The 19,544-nt window shown below is 38.2% G+C and overlaps 3 protein-coding genes across 3 annotated transcripts; all 3 read right to left on the reverse strand.

The window, feature by feature from the left end:
• Position 1: 1 nt before the first annotated feature.
• On the reverse strand, positions 2-1,721 carry LOC145489027 (protein Tob2-like). The gene is made up of 2 exons (XM_081467917.1): positions 1,314-1,721; positions 2-843 (listed from the first exon to the last, which is right to left on the reverse strand). Exons 1-2 carry the CDS (start codon positions 1,621-1,623, stop codon positions 347-349), a joined length of 807 nt encoding a protein of 268 aa, XP_081324043.1. The 5' UTR covers positions 1,624-1,721; the 3' UTR covers positions 2-346.
• A 3,047-nt stretch (positions 1,722-4,768) lies between these two features.
• On the reverse strand, positions 4,769-11,435 carry LOC145489213 (ras-related protein Rac1). The gene is made up of 6 exons (XM_081468147.1): positions 11,090-11,435; positions 10,661-10,732; positions 10,408-10,478; positions 8,777-8,823; positions 8,184-8,246; positions 4,769-7,209 (listed from the first exon to the last, which is right to left on the reverse strand). Exons 1-6 carry the CDS (start codon positions 11,122-11,124, stop codon positions 6,916-6,918), a joined length of 582 nt encoding a protein of 193 aa, XP_081324273.1. The 5' UTR covers positions 11,125-11,435; the 3' UTR covers positions 4,769-6,915.
• A 2,173-nt stretch (positions 11,436-13,608) lies between these two features.
• On the reverse strand, positions 13,609-18,757 carry LOC145489499 (ras-related C3 botulinum toxin substrate 1). Its single transcript, XM_081468481.1, has 7 exons — positions 18,737-18,757; positions 18,559-18,608; positions 18,150-18,221; positions 17,878-17,948; positions 16,871-16,917; positions 15,847-15,909; positions 13,609-15,114 (listed from the first exon to the last, which is right to left on the reverse strand). The coding sequence occupies exons 2-7, from the start codon at positions 18,591-18,593 to the stop codon at positions 14,821-14,823; spliced, it is 582 nt and encodes a 193-aa protein (XP_081324607.1). The 5' UTR covers positions 18,594-18,608; positions 18,737-18,757; the 3' UTR covers positions 13,609-14,820.
• Positions 18,758-19,544: the final 787 nt, after the last annotated feature.

Consider the following 19,544-nt stretch of genomic DNA (forward strand, 5'->3'; position numbering starts at 1 on the left):
AAAATTGTATGCAAACTTTATTTCCTCTTTCTTCAAAAATTCTTAAATACAATCCATAATAAATTCAACGCCATTGTGGCAATTTTTTGGGAATTTTCTTTGAAACAAGAACAAAATATCTTTTACATCTCTTTTAAGAAACTCTATACATTTCATTTATGAACAAAACGGGTTTTTTGTACAAATGTACATGCATTGGTGAAATACTGTAACTTATTCCGTAAAAATTTACAATTTTTCTGTGATAACTTTCTCAACATCCTTTGTAATATATTTCTTTATACAAATTTAGACACCTTTTAAATTCAAACGTCGAACTTTTCAACACCAGACATTTGAGATTTTTTTAAGCTAAGATGGGCAGCTGGGCGGCTGTGTTAAAATTTCCAATTTCATTGTAGTTGAACCAGTCTAGGAAAGAAGAAGAGATAAATGCCCCACGAGTGGTGTCCAGCCCACTTTTTCCTTGTGGAGCGCCATAACTAAAGTTATCCTTCGGCGCCCGATAATTGAACTCTTTCGCGTTTGGGGACAGTGGCGTCGGAGAAGCTCTCTTCGCTCGGAATTTGTAGAAAGAGGATTCCTCGGCGGCACTCCAACTACTATACTGTAAGAATGGGGAGTTGTACGAGGTAGGCGATGGCGAAGAACTTGATGTTGAAGAAAAGACTGGAGATGAACGGTCCGCCATTATTCTCGGTGGGCTCTGACTGCGGAATGGCACTGGGCTAGCGTTGGAACTATTATGGCCATTTAAAAGGTTCACCCAGCGAGCAGTTTCGTCGCAGATTTCTTCGGATTTCTTTTCTGCTTTGTAAATGGTCTTTACGGAGCCCTGTTCGCCTAAAGGATAGAACAAACAAAAGGAAACATTAGTTATTCATACACAACCTTCGAGACATCTGGTCTTTGGGTCTTGTATAGTCGTGGGCGATTAAATTCGCCAGGAAATTGCGGGGGTTTCTCGCGAAACATTAGCTAAAACACTAGATCTCACGATGACATTCAGAAATAATAACGTTTTCCAATTCGTAACAGCAGTTCTACACAAAACCGATTTTAGACCAGTTGGGACGTGTTTCTCACCTTTCATATTTGCTTACGCATGCAGTTACCTACGTGATCGATTCCTCGCACTCGAACGTTCGAACGACTTCTTGAATGAAGTTCTCGATATCAAACCAAGGGATCAACAAAAGTCAGATAAATCCGAGTGGAACGGAAAAACACTTCTTCCACGATGCTTCAGAAATACTAGTCGCGGATATCGAACAGCTTTACTGTAAGGCTTAAAATATACATTCACAACTCACCAATTCTGAAAGAGACTTCCTGAGGGTCAATCCACAAACAAAGTTTTTCTGGCAAATTCGCTTTGACATCCTTAACACTAAGCCCACTCTCCTTGGCAGCAGAACTCAATACAGGATCTAAACTTTCAGTTATAAGAAGGCAACGGTATCCGCTTCCTTTACAAGGTTTTTCGGGGTACCAATGGCCTTCGAATTTCTTCGTCAGCTTCTTCACCACTTCTTCGCCAAAAAGCTGTACTCGTCGACGTGGGAGTTTATTGACGAGATAGCCGATTAGGAAGTTTACAGCGACTTGTACCTCAAGGTCCATTGGCCTTTCGTTGACTAGGTTTTATTAGAAAATGTAAAAAATAAATGACTAAATTCGCTGCTGAATTCTAGCAGATTCGTAAAGTGAAAGAGGGGAAGTCGACCTGAAGTTTATTTGCTTCCGATCGTTCGTCTCCCTGATTCTCGTTGCTGATTGGTTTCCAAGATAGACAACAACGTCATTGCTGACCAATGAGAATCGAGGGACCACGCGAAAAGACAATAAGTGCCGTCAGCAACCAATCACGTTTTAGCAAGGGAAGCCGTTCAAGACGCACTAAATCAAGCGTTCTACGTCATTGATAGGTGCTTCCGACGATCCCAGTATTGTTTTGTTCGGCTTCCGTTTGACGTCATGGATTGCCAAACAAACACCATAAATGGTCTGATGATGACACTTTCACGATCGCAAAAGACAAAAGCGCTATTAATCTCAGGAGTATCTTAACATACAATTTACATTTGCTAGACTATTGGGAAATATCTTTTCCCGTAATAAACAAGGTTATTTTCCACGATTGAACTTTTGGAATTCGACATCAAAACAAATTTTTACAGGCTCCTCCTGACTTACATCTCAGAGATTTTGTTTTTGCCGTATATTACACCACCTGTATATTTTTAGCACAAGTGTATAAATAGAAAATTAATACAATTTAAACAATCACAGATCAGGACAACTGAAACTTCTGCCGTATTGTAACTTCTGTTCCTCTCCTCATATTTTTTTTTGTCTCCGGGAAGCAAAAAAAAATATAAATATAATAAATAGACATAACTTTTTTTGTTCGCCCTAAACTGTAGTTCTCGTCCCGGGCTGTAGCCGCGGATTAACTATGACTAAATGCATAATCCCCGGGGCATAAACGAAGCGACGATTAAACCATATTTTTTTATTCTGTTAGAATTCGCCAAATGCGACTTAAGAAATTTCGGTAAACCTACCAGTAGTAAAGATAATTAAAAGAAATAAATCATACTGTAACTCTTTCAGGAATAGTCAGCTCTCGGACAAAATAGACAGAACTCACTCCTTGTGGCTACGCGAAAGCCTTTTTCTTTCCAACAAAGGAGTGCTGAAGCGGAAAATAATTTTGACATGATCCGAGTTCTTCCAACTAAAAAGTTAAATGAAATGAGAAAAAAAAGGTTGAAAACCTTGATGAATGAAAAAGATTTTCTGTGTTCCAGGCTCCTAATTTACAGTCGCATTTCTTTCAAACATGTAATTTCTCAATTTGGAATTAACTTTCATAAACATTTGAGGTCCAACATAGGCTTTCAATCCCGCATCCCACCACCACTTTTGTCTCAATCCCGCCATCCCACCCCAGTTAGAATGTTCATCCCGATCCCGCTTGGTTAGAGTCGCAGTTCTCCACGTAACGTCTGTAACGTGTGATTTTCCGCTTTTCATCCCGCATCCCGCTGCCAGTTTTAAAACTATCCCGTATCCCGCCTGTCAAAATGAACAAATCCCTTTCCCGCCGAAATATTTTTATCCCGTATCCCGCCATTAAAAGCTCTGTCATCCCGTATCCCGCCTTCATTTTTACTCCCATCCCGTATCCCGCTAAACCAATGTTGGGCCCTCCAACATCGAGAGTCAACACATAGAAATTTAACACATGGAAATTCAATACATTACAAGTTCGGGAGAAAAAAAAACCCGCAAAGGGACAACTACATGCTTGCGAGCTACGCCAGGCTGACATTTGTTGTCAGGCACTGAATTCGTCTCAAAATACGTACTCCTCAAAGGCAAACGGAAAAAAAACCATTCCGAGGTAATTAAGTATCTTGAATACAAATTTGAGGATTGAGTGGTCATGACAAAAGATCTGATTTATTGCAAATTCTCCTGAGAGTTGCAGAACACATCATACCATTTCCACAATTTGGTGGAGGTACATTAATATTCCTGGAGGAATATGACAGGGATTTCGGATAGGTGTGTTACTGCAACATTGTAAGTTAAGAATCAAGCAAACAATTTGTTTTTCGTTTAGCTGGGCATCCACCCACTGGACTGTTAGCCAATACGATTTAAATACCCTATCTAAGGATCACACCGGGAACACAAATAGACCATTTTACAGTTGTCTGCTCAGTGACCTGGCCTTTGTATGGCAGCGAGGCTAGAGTTGACCTTGTTTTGATAGACCTCACTGCTTTTGTCATGTAAATGTACCTAGTTAGCATCAGAACAACTTGTTCTACACAACAAAAGCAGTGAGGTCTGTATCAAAACAAGGTCAACTCTAGCCTCGCTGCCATACAAAGGCCAGGGCACTGAGCAGACAACTGTAAAATGGTCTATTGTGTACTTCCAGAAAATATCCATACCTCCCCCATTGAAGGGATTTTGTTCTAAGATCCCCAGCCCCTCCAGCTTCATGCATTTTTTAAAATTTTTTGGTCTTACAGAACCCCCCAGGAAATTTCAATCCTTTCTGTCGGGGGAGTATGGATGTTTTTGAGAACTGAACAGTGCCAACAGGGGCCAAAAAAAAAAAAAAAATCATGATACCCAATTTAAGGATAAGGAACCTCAAAAACTATATCCTATCCTGTGGCAAATACCCACATAGCCAAAATATGGTAGCATCCCCTCCTTATCTGAAAATAAGAAAAAACCAGGCTATGTGTTTGATCCCCCTCTATTTTCCTGTTTAAAGGTGTTGAAAGGAAGCAGTTCCCCAAGCATTGAGTAGAGTTCTTACAGTAGCCTTTGTGGTTTCCAGTTTTAAATGGACTAGTGTGAGTTAAGTATCACTGGGTAGATATTTCAGCGCTTTCCTCATGTTATATCACTAACAGCCCAAAACTTTCTACAGCATCATATTTCCGTGGTGGATCCAGACCTTGAGCTAAAGGGTGTGTGAGGGAGGGGGGGGGGGGGGGTATTTTGCTTGCCCTGCTGGCTTTTCTTTCTTCTGTGATTTCTTCTTTTTTTAATTCAAAATAGGGGGGGCCCTCCCCTAGATCTGCCACTTTATTTGACACATTGATCAATTCCCAAATTGACATTTACAGGACTTGTGCTATGGGGTATGTACAATTATACTGGTACAGTGCAGAGATGATGAATTCGAAAGATTTACTAGCTGTATATCAAACCAATCCAAATACTCAAAAACCACCCATAATGATTTGATCTTTTTATTACATAATTAGGCCAAAATCTTCAAGATAAGGTACAAATATGCCATGGATTTCACAAGACAGTTCTGTTTACCAAGTAAGCTACAGAAAAAAAAAAATAAACTGCAAAATTACCCAAGCTGAATTAAAAGCTAATGCATTCATGAATCCCAAGGAAAATCAGGCCAAACTCTATTACTGCCTAATCAAATGTAGTGGCCAGCTTCCTGTTTTCAAACCAATGAGTTTTATTTACAAAGTTGCAAATTCAAAAATTTGGTTAATTGTTATCATTTCATATGAAACATAACAATTTTTTCCCTCGAAACGTGTTCAATATGAAAGTTTTTGATTGACTATTTAAAATGGTTTGACTTGAGCAACACATTGAAGGTTGGCAAAAACAAAATATCTACGATCTTTCATTTTTGAGAGTATGTTCTAAATTATTATTCATAACTGTTCATTTAAAGTCTCTTTGCATATTGAAAACCAAACACAAAAAATCATTGACTGGAGATGTTGAACACTACAACTAAACCAGCGCCTTTTAGCTAGTATCGTAAAACTCTCAGTTAACTGTACCGTGGGTCTCTTGACTAGCCAGAGCAAGCACTGCTTGCATGTGCATCACTGCTTGCGTGTGCATGGATTCCAGCCATTCTTTCTCACAATTCCCATGTGCATAACAAGACAAGCTTTTATCAACACCACAATAAGCACGTCATAAAAAATTTAATTCCGATATTATTTGAGAAGATTAGTTCAAAATCTTTCATTTAAATCTACAAAATACCAAAGCTTCACTGTCTCCACTAGCCCGTGTTACAACTGGTGGTCCATGCAACAAAGCCAAAATATATATGCGTAAACATAGACAACACCTCATTCTTTTTCATTACACCAGTGTGAAAGAGATCACAAAATGAGCAGGCTAGCGATACATTTTGACATAGTTAATAGAAGGAAATGGTCATGAAACCTGGCGAAGTTCTTAGTCGTATGTTTTTGTTAGCTATTTGGGGGGTTGACCCTGCACAAAACCTGGCAAAATACAAAAGGTGATTATGTGTGCTCATACAACTAACCAATAGAAGCACTGAGATTATGTAATTCATGCATAGTCAAAAAGCATAAAACAAAAAACGTGCAGGGTCAAGGACCTTCCAACATAAATCTTAGCCTGTTTGTTTGCTTTTTTGATGTTTACCAGGCTTCTTAACCATTTCCCTCTATTAACTATGATTTCAAATACCGAGAAAGAAAGCAAAACATAACTATAATAAGAAAAGATCAAAGGTTTGTGTACAAGGGCACATAAAAATGTACTTTGAAAAAGAGAAGGCAGGGGCAGATCCAGGATTTTTCTTAGGAGGGGCTGTACCACTAAAGGAATGGCATAACTGAGTTGTTACCAGTGATATTAGAGAGCAGCATGTCATCTCAAGGGGGGGTGTGTGCACCCCCCTGTACCCTCCCCCTAGACCCACCCCTGGAAGGAACTATGAACACCAATAATCTGCTACGGTTCTTTGAACATTACAAAAAATGACAGTAATAACTAAATAAATGCACTGCAAAAAAAATATATATTTTGACCTTTGATATCGCAAAAACTACAATAGCTTCACATTATTTAACATTTCATACAGAATGTGGCAAGGCTTCTTCTAGAGTTCTGAGCTTGGCTCAAAATAGCCGCCCAAAAGTTTTATTAGCAAAATGTTCAAAGGCTATACCCTATTCATAAATGGCTGTCAATTTAGAATTCTTTTGTATGCATTTAAATTAGCCCAACTAACCTCGTTTGAGAGTTAAAATGAATTATCAACTCAAAAACGAGGTTAGTTGGGCTAATTTTAATACTTACCAAAGAATTTAAATTGGCAGCCATTTATGAATAGGGTCTATGGGAGCAGAATAAAGGAGCATGCACATACTGCTGTTGAACAGTTTTCATAGCAAAATAACTTTATGTACCCATGTACACACCAGCTTTGTTTAAGGTCTATTTGCATTTGACCAATCTTTGTCATTTCTGGATAAAGCCTACCATTTTTTTCAGAGCAAATTCCTAACATACTGAGAGATCAAACCAGAAAATAGCCTCACAGAAAATGCAGTTTGTTTTTTGTTTGTGATCTGAAATTTATAATAGCTGACATCCTCCTTTTTTCTTTGGCTTCTTCACTTGAGGGCAAAGCACTGCCCTGATTGCCTCATCAAAAACTGTTTTTAGTCCCTTTTGCGTAAGAGCTGAACATTCCAGGTATTTGGTTGCCTGGATCTCTTTGCACATTTTCAAACCTTCAGTATACACTACAGGCCCCAGCTTTTTATCCTTCAGTTTCTCGATGGTTTCCTTGTCATCTCGTAAGTCAAGTTTTGTACCAACTAAGATTATCGGTGTACTAGGACAATGGTGGCTTACTTCTGGATACCACTGCAAAACAAAACAGGCATCAAGGAGAAATTAAGAAGGGAAAAAGGAGAAGAACTGTAAAGAATCTTAAAACATTACTACAGTTTAACGAGTACATGTAAATACATCTATGCCAAGTTCAAACTGGCCAACATTGCCAGAGCTTATACTGACTAGTTTCCACAACTTGAAGCTTTTATTACTGCAGCTACCCCTGGGTGGGATGCCAGTCCATAACAGGCCCATTCCTCAACCTTTTCTTTCAAGTTATCCCAACACTGTATTGGAACCCATTTATAATTGTTCCTACTTGGAGAAGGACAGCAAAAAAATACAGTAGAAACTCCCATAAGCAACAACCCAAAATGTCAAGCCAAGGTGGTTGCTTACAGGAGGATCAAAATTCTTCCTCATTAGCATATTGCAACTGCAGAGACTTACCCCGTGCTTCAAGTGTTTTATTCACATGAAAAGTCAATTTCGAAACAAAATCTGTTACTTCCCACTTAGATATTTCCGTCTCTTGTACTACCCAGGAATGAGATAATGTTACAACACCTTATTTATGCTCTATTATCTGTCAAGTGGTCGCTTACAGCAGGTTAAAAACAAGTTAGAAAATTTCGAACTTTTCACTCTAAAAGTGGTTGCGGCCACTTGTGAGGGGTGGTTGTTTACAAGAGGTTCCAAATATAGTGACTTGACTGGGACACTTTTGGTATTTTGGAAAACTGGTCGCTGAGAAGGGGCGGTCGCTTATGAGAGGTGGTCACAACAGAAGGTTCAACTATATAATCATTGTTATGAATTTCAAAAAGTAACAAGAACAGAATCTAAAGTAAACTTAGAACACAAATTACAGACTAAGCCAGAGCTCAAACCTGGATTGCTTCATTATTATCCAGCATGCTTATCATTATGCTACTTCTTCTCCCAAAGATTAACAAGGAATAATTATTAATAAAACATTGTGGGTTGTATACATTTCAACTTACCTTTGCTCGAACATTTTCAAAGGAAGCTGGACTTATTAAAGAGAAGCAGATTAAAAAGACGTCCTGAAACAGAAGTAAACAAGCGATATGAACATTTGTCAAAGTCACTAGACACTACGCGCTTGTCCCATTTTGAAATTACTCGCGAGATTACTCCCTGAATTGTACTCCACTCAGTCCAATTACTATTACTAATTTCCCAGTGTAATCAACATCAATTTCGGTTGCATTGCATTGCATCAGCCAATTCCAGCAGTGCCCATCCCCTCCTGCGGCATCTGGAAAAAAACACTCAGGGCAGGGAAAAATTTTGACATTTAGTTGCCCTGCGGTTAAGTACATTTCAGTTTTCAGTTGTCCCTGCTAAATTATTATTTGTTCAATGGGCATACAATGTTCATACCTTATCAACTACATCATTTACTAGGTACTGTCTATAGAAAATATCTATACCCCCTAAGGAAAAATTTAGAAATTATATTTTTAAACTTTCCTTTACAGATTATGGTATGCACGTCTCTCCCATAGTGTGGTCTTTACTGTAAGAGGCATTTATTACTGACAACAATATCCAGAGACAAAGAAAGACTCACAGTTTGTGGATAGGAAAGTGGTCTCAGTCTGTCATAATCCTCTTGACCTGCACAGAAAAAACAAAAACAATAGGCAAGTCACTAAACCAGTGAATGTTGTATCTTCACCGTATAATGGCATGCTCATAACATTACCAAATCTAAACACATTTTCATCTCAGCCTGTGGGAGTTACATGTATAGAACACTACCCCTCAACAAACAGAAATTTTTAACACCAAGAGATATATCTAAACAGCAAACTGAAAATTTATTGTGTTGACACACAAGACAGTCATCTCTGAACATGTACTATTTTTGATTGGTTGTTGTGCAGTACACCCCAGCTCTATGGACACCAATATAACACAAATGGATATGTTGTACGTCAAAATGAAATTCAGGTTAAAATGAAATTCCTTAGTCTCTTAACCCTAATTATTCATGAAGGAAATTGAGAATCAAACTAGTTAAAATCATTTTAGCCTGAATTTACTTTTGACCTACAACAGATACATCCACCTTTTTAGCCACAATGAAAGTGCAGGGACAAAAAAAAAAACTATTCCATGTCAACGTTGGTAAAGTTGTTTGTTGAGCATATAGGTTAGTTGTCTCATTTAATCTTTAGTTTAGTTACTTTTCCTGTACAATGTCCTGTTAAACTTAAATTTGTATACTGTGTATAGTCAGCTCGCATGCTACTTATTTCTCAGTACATTTTGGGTATCTCCTGTTACAATGTTGCAAGACAAGTTAATGTTCTGATCGATCGGTTTTGGAGTTCGTCACAGTTGTCCTGCAAGTTTTCTATGTTTATTACACTTAATCATTTTCCTGTATTTTTCATGTCACTTAACCAGCATTTACATTATTTTATGTTCATTCCTGTATTTGTAATTTCACTGTTGTCAGTTACCATGTTCATTCTTCAGGTGAATTTGCTGCGATGCAAGGCAAAATGAACCATACACCCAACAACCAACTTTAAGACCTTGACTTTCACTGTTTCATAATTTTATACTAATAAACAACCTCATAAAATGACCCAGGACTAAAGTGCCAAAAGGCAAATAAAAGAATTAAATAAAAAGTGTGACAATTTCCAATAAAATGAATCAGTTATGTATGGATCAACAGTATTCAATGTGGTGCAAGCACCCCTTTACAGGTCAATACCAAAATTATATCCAACAAAATTGAGCAAAATAATGTGACCACTGGAAATGCTAGGTGTTAATATCTAACTTTTCAGTGGCCATTGGTTGTTTCTATGTATCGACATGATATTATTTAACCACGAAGATGGTGTATACTTAGGGTAATTTTTTATCTTCACATTATCAATTAAGCTTACTGCAAAGTGACAAGTTCTGAATATCAATTGCTAATTACAAAGAATTACAACAAAGCATCACGCCGTTTCATTCTTTCACCCAATGAACACAAGCTAAAGTGTACAAATGTTCATTGTTGGGTAATTAATATAAGTTAAGCTTACTGCATTGATATGCTTAACAGGTAAAAACGAGACTCAAAAATTAAACCTCCGGTAAGTTTGTGTAAAACTAGTAACACCTTCATGAAGTCGTCTACTATCAAATTAATAGAGTTTCACAACGGAGAAAGCATTGAAAAAGGACCAGACTTACCTGCTGTATCCCATAAGCCAAGATTTATTGGTTTGCCATCGACCATAACATTAGCAGAATAGTTATCAAATCTGAAAAAGATGAGAGAAACTTTGGTCAGGCTGGTTTCGACCGCCGTTGCCGAAAACTGACGAGTACAACACGATTGGTACGAAAAGAACAGCACCTAATCCGTCCATAAAAGTTGGTATCGAATCAAATAAGCAGCAAATAAAGTCGCTGAAACAACGGGAGCTGAGCATTGCATACTTACACTGTCGGAATATACTCCCCCGGAAAAGCATTTGTGGTATAACTGATCAACAAACAGGTTTTACCAACAGCACTATAACAAGAAAACGAGCAAACAATTAGCAACTTTACTCTTAGTTTCAGCAAAAATGCTCCAAAAAAATCGAACAAGAGACAAGGAGGTTCACACCAAGGGGGAGACACATTATAAGAATGCTGGAAGCCAAAAGAACGCTGAACATCTAATACACGCCGGCAGTTCGTGAAATTACGAGGCATTGCAACCCGAAATAACATGATTAGGGGCGTCCAAACATTGAAAGTTTACAATCAAAAGCGCTCAAATCTCGAAAAGCACAGGGACAAACGAGAATCTTAAAATATCACGGTAATATCGAGCAAGACATCCTGAAGGTCATTCGAAAGCTTCTAATCTCAACGTATTGCATACCCATCTCCGACAACCACACATTTGATCGCTTGCATCGTGGCTTCGAGCTCCCTTCAAATTCAAACCGACCCTTTCAAACAGAGCTTGGAGTCTTCGGAGAAGAAAGAAACGGCGTTCGGAGGTAAATCTCTCTCACTATTACCCAAACTTGTACATGAAGCAAACGGAAGTTCAGAGCTCTGCAAGGAGACCGCCTTATATGAGCTTAGAACCTAGCCTCGCCACACCCTCCTTATATATCTCACCCCCAGCAAAGAGGCCAAAAATAGCGCTTATGAAGAGTGCCTCTGAGCTCTGATAGGACCCGTTACTCTCTCTAGCTAGTGGGCTGAAACGAAAATAGCAGTCAACAGTATATAAAAGCTCTGGTTCATACCTTTCCCATGATAACAGTTTTAGCATTATAATATTCATCATGAAGGTAACAAAACATTGTCAAAAATTGCCATGTTTTAGTTGATTGCAGTATAGAGAAGACGGTACTTTTAATAACCAGGTACTTACCCCTTGTCTGGCTAGAGAAGTCTATCGCTGGATATCTCTGAACTGAAGCTATGAGAATTGAAATAAACTATGTAAATCTTGTGTAGTATGCAAGACATCCTTCAACTCAGGGGTGGAAAGTGAAACTTTCGGAAAAACGATAATGTCTAATGTCCAAGTTCGTTCCCAGGCCCCAATCTCTTCCTCAAGGAAGAAAATATGAACCTGGGATCGGAACGAGTTGTATTACGAGAATGCGTGACAAGCCGTGACGAGCCCACAGAGCGTCTTTGTGCAGGATATAGACACGCTTTAGTCACCTCACAACAGCAAGAGAGGAAGCTGGAGGATCGATCTAAATGTTTTGGTTTCGAATCCCACGGAAGAGTTTACATGTAGTTTACTCTATTTTACCTAGGGTTGTCCTTCAAAATCCATAGGGTTCCGAAAGGAAGGTTTAATTTCACAAGTTAATAAATTAAAGCTATGGTTAATAATAATAAAGACTTTATTTAAGGAGGGTTAAACACTTAATAGCCAAAGGCTAATAAACTTGTGGCACTCAGAAAATAAAACTATGAATACAAATATATAATATAATAAAAGTTAAAAACCTAAAATTATGAGAGACGCGAGTATAGTTAATTTCTGGACTTCTTTTTCCTTATCCCTGCTGCGTCTTGTTTACTTCCTTATTTGCATGCATATTAGTGGCCAACTTTCTTCGAAGTTTGAAGGAAGCTTCCCTTACAGTCATGCACCAAATACAACGATCAGTACAGCTCCTATCCACTTCCCGTAATTGGATCCATATGAATAATAAACCAGTATTTGGAAATGGATTGAAGTTGGTATAATGTATTTTTTTAAACTAATCGATACTTCCATGGAAATAATAAACCAAAGAATTAAAAATCGGTAAAAGATTAATTGTGATATGAAAAAGCTAGCTAATACCAGTGTCTTAAACTATGGTGTATGGCAAGTATAATAGAATATGCAAGAAAATTGTAATATTATATTAGCCGAGAGCGGAGACAGGAGCCCATGATGGGCTCCTGGCGGGGTACCCATATTGGGTCAAAAATTTTCCTCATTTTAAGACATTTAAGGTCGTTTCTTTTCAAGACTGATTGAGTACAGTTTATGTGCATTTTTAATTTTCTTTAAATGTTTCAATCATGTGAAAAGTCAATTTCCAGAAAAAAATCCGGTACTTCACAGGAGTACAATAACGTTACAACACCTAACCGTCCAATTTTTGCTCTATTATCTGTCAGGTGGTCGCTTACGGCCGGGAGGTAAAAACAAGAAAATTTCAAACTTTAACTCTAAAAGTACGCGGTCGCGGTCGCTTACGAGAGGTGGGCGCTTACAAGAGGTTCCAAATATAGTGATTTGACTTGGAAACGTTTGGTATTTGGAAAACTGGACGCTGAGGAGAGGTGGTCGCAACCGGAGATTCCACTGTGTTTTCCAAAATCCAAATTTTCAGACCAAAGGGCAGGGAAGGGGGGACCTTGTCACCTTGGTGTGTGACGTAACATATCAAACATGAAAGATCGTGTTTGACCACATTTCCAAACACCGAGAAGAGAGTTGAAAATACGACGCGCAGCGGAGTATTTTTGACGAACTTTGAGGTGTTTGGAAATGTGTTCAAACACGGCCTTGAGTGTTTGATATATCTTCTCCATCGAACTAAAGCTAAGAAAGAAACGGAGAAATAAAATCGTAAAAATCTATGCTAATTAAGAACAGATATCCAAACACCGCCACGGTCATGATTTCCTTTGTTTAACCTTGATGAATTATTAATAAGTTTGAGAAAAAAAGGCAGTGTATTGGAATCACACGACAAGTTGTATATTTCATAACAAAAACACTCCAGCGAATTATTACGATAAAAAAGAATCTGATCGATGAAGTAATGCCCAGCCCTCCAGTAAACTTGTTGCCAAAACTACACGTTTCAAGTTTGTTTCACTATCAAATTGTTGTTAATGTATATCTATATAATACAACGGAAAAAAGATAAAAAAGTATCCAAAAATGTCAAGAATATTTTATTGAACATTCTTGAAGGACATATCACACAGTGAAATTTATTATAAAACAATTTTGAACAAACAGAGAGAGACTGGTGAAAACTCTTTCAAAGTTGTACCCACTGCTCCTCTTCATTTGTAAAAAAAAAAACGCTAAGATAACACTTTTTTTTGCGTGTTTGATAATTGATACAGAAATTTGAATCAAAACACTAGACTAATGGCTCAAAGGCAAAAAACAAAAGTACCTGGCCTTTTCCATGTCAAGTTTGATGTGCAAGAACTTATCCCTATGAATGGTGTGAATATTGTCTGAAACAACAAGTTGGGAGTCTCTCTCTCCATAATATTCAACCTAGCTAATGGTTTCCCTCTTCATGGTTGCCACAGGCTCATTTTTCAAAATTCCGTGACTTTCCAGACCTTCCCTGATAAAAATCAAGTTTCCGCGACCAAAACAAAACAAACTGTCCGATTGTAGCAGCTTCTGGCATCAACTTACAGCTGTTCTTTCCACCCACTGATGAAGACTCAAGTTTTCAACAAAGTTCCCTTCTTCATTAAGGAAAAAGCATCACTAAGATCATCACGATCCCAAATGTTTTGTCCAACCCTCAATGCTATTAAAAAAGCCATGTTAAATTATTTCAATTTTCCCTGACTCACAATTTCCTGACCTGTGGCAACCATGCTCTTAGAGTTCCATTCTATACAGAGTAAAAGTAAAACAAAAAGCGACAACTGGGTATCAGGCCAGGGGGGTACTCCCAGAAAAATTTGGTGGGGGTGTGCAGCCCGCTTCCCAAAGTCCTTATTTATGGCCAAAATCTGTAAAAATCTAGTTAAAAACCAAAATCTATTTCTGATCGTTGCGGCTGGCACAGTTGCCCTAAATATAATAAGGTCCTCTGTTGATGGTCTTATCGGTAATGATGAAAAAGTAGCTTCTTCTTAAAAAAATATCCAATTGAAAACTAGATTGCAAAAACAATACCTTATTTATGACCAAAATGGCCAAAATCGATACCCTAACTATGACAAAAATGGCCTAAAAACCATACCCTTTGGGGCCGCACTTAATCTATATAACCCATATAAGGGAGCACCCCTCTCCCCGAGTATCAGGACTAGCAACTGTCCAGATAAAAGCAGAAACTATACACACAAATTGCAGTCTGGTGTTCAAACATGATCGGAAATTTATAGTAGCTGACATCCTCCTTTTTTCTTTGTCTTCTTCGGTTGAGGGCAAAGCACTGCCCTGATTGCCTCATCAAAAACTGTTTTTAGTCCCTTTTGCGTAAGAGCTGAACATTCCAGGTATTTCACGGCACCCACTTCTTTTCCCATCTGCAAGCCTTGCGCATACGTTAAAGGTGACAGCTTTTTTTCCTTCAGTTTTTCAATAGTTTCCTTGTCATCTCGCAAGTCAAGTTTGGTGCCAACTAAAATTATTGGTGTATTAGGACAATGATGGCTGACTTCTGGGAACCACTGCAAAACAAAACAATAATCACAAATTATCTTATTTTTTAATACGAGTTTAGAGTAATTTTTAACTAGGTATACAGTCATACAATGATACACTAAGGCGGCTTATATTAAGGAATCTTGTATTCTGTTTTAACCTGTCCTCAAATTCATTGGACTGACTTGTTCAGTGTATTGTAATTTGGAATTTGTATTAAAGATTAAAGATTAAAGATAGCAACAACCACAAACACCAGGGAAAATCACTTTTATCAACAATAATTAAAAATTAAGCAATTATATATTAAATGGGGGCTCCTTTAACTAGTGCTGTTGCCCAGGAACACTACAGTCAAACCTCCACTAACGGCCACCTTCCTCGAATGGCCACTTTTTTTTTCATCTAGCTGGATGCTCCATATATTCACACTTACTGAAACCTCTCTGAAATGGCCACCTCTCCACAACAGCAACGGCCACCAAAGCGCACCCTAAATTACACCCTTATCTCCCCATAATGGCCACCTCTCTACAGTGGCCACTTTCATCTATCCCCATGGTGGCCACTGTGGAGAGGTTTGACTGTATGTACTTTTTGCATATTCACATGACTGTGTATGAACCGTGATGTCCTTCATCTTGGTTCATAAACATGTACTAAGCAAAAGAACTTGGCCAATATCCAACTACCTGGACCTCACACTTGGTCAACACTTCATGTGTAAACTATAGCAAGAGGTATTTCTGCCTACTCACTTTTGCTCGAACATTTTCATAGGAAGCTGGACTTATTAGAGAGAAGCAGATTAAAAAGACGTCCTGAAATAGAAGTAAACAGCGAACACATTAAACACTTTTTAGGGCACTCAACAAATAAAGTCATTCAAATTCTAGACAGATTACACCTTCTCACCCACCACTGGGAGCCATGCCAAGCCAAATCATGAAGCCTGACCTTTATTAACATAACAACATAACTGTCTTACAAAGGCATAAAAAAATGGCTAGAGAATAAACTCACTGCAACTTTATAGACTCTAAAAATACTTCATGGGTGGGTGGGTGGGTGGGGCATGTCAGGCAGTGGTGGATGGTAAAACAAAAACTGAACCTTGTCCAAGCCATGTGACCTGAAACCCCCCATGATACACTTGTACTCAGACTCCCAGCTATGTGTGAGAAAAATGTTTCCACTTCATTTGTTCCTCAGCCAGCAGAAAACCACACTTATATACTGTAAACCTTAAATATCCAGAAAAGAAAGAACATTACACAGACTTGCATCCTGAAACAGAACTAACATAAACAAATGAATATGACAACAAAACTCTATGCAACAATTGTAACAGTTACTTAAGATTACTCACAATCATATACTTTCTGACTTTTGAGTTTAAGGTGATTCCTCAGAAATAAAGTTGCCCAACAATTGTTATTAACTTTCCCTGAATGTTCCCTACCAAGCACTCTTTCAAAAAATACAAATAAAAAAAGGATTTTCGATATTGACACGAAAATCGTGCGCAGAAGGGATGCGCAATGCAATACTGAGGAATCACCTTACGAGCCTCTGGTTATGCCAGTTTTGGCCAATTTCTGGAATCAAAAATTAAAAATTGACGATTCATCGATCAAACTAAAACCAATATTTTTGTAACTACTGGCTGTATGGTGTCATTCTGGCTGAGTTTGAAGAAATTCCATTTTTTTTTTCGCTATTCCTAGTCATGTCGATAACATAGCAGAGTTGCTCTTAATTATTCACATTTGTAAGACTCACAGTTTGTGGATATGAAAGTGGCCTCAGTCGGTCATAATCCTCTTGTCCTGTGCGTGCAGAGACAACAGGTTAATTTTATTTGACTTCAAGGTGGTGGTGTTTTCTTAAGAATATTGTTTCTCTAAAGTTGCAGAGGAAGATTTGGATTCGAAGTAATTATCTACCTGCCAACTCACACGCATTTTGGATACCCCTACGGATCGAAAAGGCAGTTCACACGCATACAGCGCAATTTCACATACATTACTCACAATTCCAGACTACTTGTCCAGTAACTGTGAAAAACTGAATTCAATTTCCATCTAAAATAAACAGTTGAATGGTACAAAATGTCTGTTTGAGTCCTAAAAAAACAAGCTGAAAGAAGATGGTGCCAATATTCAGTGTCTCACACATTACAGGGCTACAAATAAAAGTCGGTCATTGGATATTGGCCAACCAAAATTTGCTTATGTCTGACGAAATCCCAACTGTGGTCAGAAATTATGTCCGGAAAATTTTTTTCATGATGATCGTAAACCATTTTATGGTAAGGATGAACAAAAATCTACCTTGAGTAAATCTTACCTTTTTAGTGATGTCTGATCAAGATGGTGTCTTAGCAGGACATTATGTCCTTTCAAGAGAAAAATATTATCTACAGCCCTGATTACCTGTGACCTTGAGTGTCCTAAACATAATTATTGTATAAATTGCAGCTAGATGACGTCACAGGCGCTGATTTCGAAAATTCACTGTACACTTTTGGCCAATCAGAAAAAAAGATAGTGAGTTCAATGTGTAATAATTATTGTCAAATGGTCTGTCTGCCTTGGATGAATAATTAACCACAAGTTATTTTTATCACTAATATATTAGTGCTGACATATGATAAGTTTGTAACCAAATACATTAAAGTTTAAGCACCTTCATTAATTAACTTTAAAAAATCAACTTTCAAGTGTTATGGTGTCTTCTTTTAAGTCTTTTAAGAGGGAAAATATTTCAAAGTCAATGCCTGGACGTACCTGCTGTATCCCATAAGCCAAGATTTATAGGTTTGCCATCAACCATAACATTTGCAGAATAATTATCAAATCTGGAACACAAAAAGATCAGTGAAATTTTGATCAGCTTAGCTTCGACCGTTAATTGTTGCTGATAAAATAAACAAGTGATTCAATAAGTTTAGTACTCAATAAATGTGGATGTAGGACGACAGGGGCGATGGGAAAGTCGTCTATAAAATGTTGTAAAACAGCAAAAACAACACAAGAAGAGTTGAGCATTGCATACTTACACTGTCGGAATATACTCCCCCGGAAAAGCATTTGTAGTATAGCTGATCAACAAGCAGGTTTTACCAACAGCACTATAACAAGAAAACGAACAAACAATTAACGACTTAATTGCTGGTTTTGGCTGAAAACATTCGGGTAATTGAGAACACCGGCGCGGCAATATAAGCAAACAAGCGAAAACATGTTCTTAGAAATCTGTCACGCCGGCCGCTAGTTGATGAAGTTATGAGACCTTGAATCCCGAATAAAACATCACAAGAAGTCGAGGGTCTTTAAATAAAAGCGGTTTAAGATCGTAAACCAACAGAAAATCGACAAATGTAAAACTTTCACGCAACATCGAGCAATAATTCCCTCAAAAAAAAAATCATAATGTGAGTTCGTATATAATCAAAATGGACTCCCTACCCGTCTCCAACAACTACACATTTGATCGCTTGCATCGTGGCTTCGGGCTCCTTCAAATTCAAAGCAACACAAAGAAATCAAGTTTAAAGTCTTCACCGCAGAAAGAAAGGACTTATGACTGAACCCAAGATGGCGAAAGCTTGAAATTTCCAGTTCAAAGACAGGTATGAACACCTACTGCTGTAAACTGTCGCCACGCCACGCCCAGTCCCCTTCGTTTACGTTGCGTCACGCGTCCGTCACGCAACACTTCCTCTCACGAACCAACGCCCACGGGGCCGGGGTGATTTGGCCATAGCATGCCAGAGATGAAGAGGGGCAAAGAGAAGAGGGGCGAAGATAACTTATTTAATGGTTTGAAACCAGCGTCAAGTGATTCTGAAGATGTCTGGTATCTCACTGGGACAGTTGGCATGGAAACAGATTTCAAACAAAATGGAACCTCTATTGCCCTGGATCCCTTGGGAATGGCTAGAGTTAATGTCCTTATTCTCTTTTTTCCAACTGCCCATAATTCACTCTTTTTGCCCCTCAAATTTTGCATAAACTACTGTTGTGAAATGCTTCTGGGAAGATGCAGACCTCCTAAGAGCATTTAAAAATAATAGTTTATGCAAAACTTGTGGGGCAAACAGAGTGAATTATGGGCACTTGGAAAATAAAGAATTGGGGATTGTCTTAGCAATATGACGTTTCCGCTATCACGCATTATAATCCATCAAATATTTTCGCTCGCGCGCGATTGGTCTAAACACGTCACGTGACCGAATATTCCACAGCTAAAGCTGGGAAATATCCGAGAATATTCCCCAATTTTCAAAACTGCGGGTGTTGCGAAAAAGATTTGAAGGATATTTGGTGGCTCTTTAGTTTTAGATTTCAGAACTATTACTTGATGACGTCACGTGAAAACGATCTGAGTGTTTTCTAATGACGTCACGGCAGCCGCATTGGTCTCCCAACCAATGTTAAGGTGGCTTACTACA

The sequence above is a fragment of the Orbicella franksi genome, chromosome 6 (assembly GCF_964199315.1).
Source record: "Orbicella franksi chromosome 6, jaOrbFran1.1, whole genome shotgun sequence".
NCBI classification, from domain to species: Eukaryota; Metazoa; Cnidaria; class Anthozoa; order Scleractinia; family Merulinidae; genus Orbicella; species Orbicella franksi.

What these genes read in the sequence shown, in the direction of transcription:
- LOC145489499 (XM_081468481.1), bottom strand. Translation starts at nt 18,593, where the DNA reads ATGCAAGCGATCAAATGTGTAGTTGTTGGAGACGG. An exon ending in TGTGTAGTTGTTGGAGACGG is followed by an intron (nt 18,222 to 18,558) that starts GTAGGGAGTCCA and finishes TTCTTGTTATAG; the next exon opens with TGCTGTTGGTAAAACCTGCT. An exon ending in CACTTTCATATCCACAAACT is followed by an intron (nt 15,910 to 16,870) that starts GTGAGTCTTACA and finishes CTTCTATTTCAG; the next exon opens with GACGTCTTTTTAATCTGCTT.
- LOC145489027 (XM_081467917.1), bottom strand. Translation starts at nt 1,623, where the DNA reads ATGGACCTTGAGGTACAAGTCGCTGTAAACTTCCTAATCGGCTATCTC. An exon ending in GGAAGTCTCTTTCAGAATTG is followed by an intron (nt 844 to 1,313) that starts GTGAGTTGTGAA and finishes TCTATCCTTTAG; the next exon opens with GCGAACAGGGCTCCGTAAAG.
- LOC145489213 (XM_081468147.1), bottom strand. Translation starts at nt 11,124, where the DNA reads ATGCAAGCGATCAAATGTGTGGTTGTCGGAGATGG. An exon ending in TGTGTGGTTGTCGGAGATGG is followed by an intron (nt 10,733 to 11,089) that starts GTATGCAATACG and finishes TTCTTGTTATAG; the next exon opens with TGCTGTTGGTAAAACCTGTT. An exon ending in TTGAAAATGTTCGAGCAAAG is followed by an intron (nt 7,210 to 8,183) that starts GTAAGTTGAAAT and finishes TTTGTTTTGCAG; the next exon opens with TGGTATCCAGAAGTAAGCCA.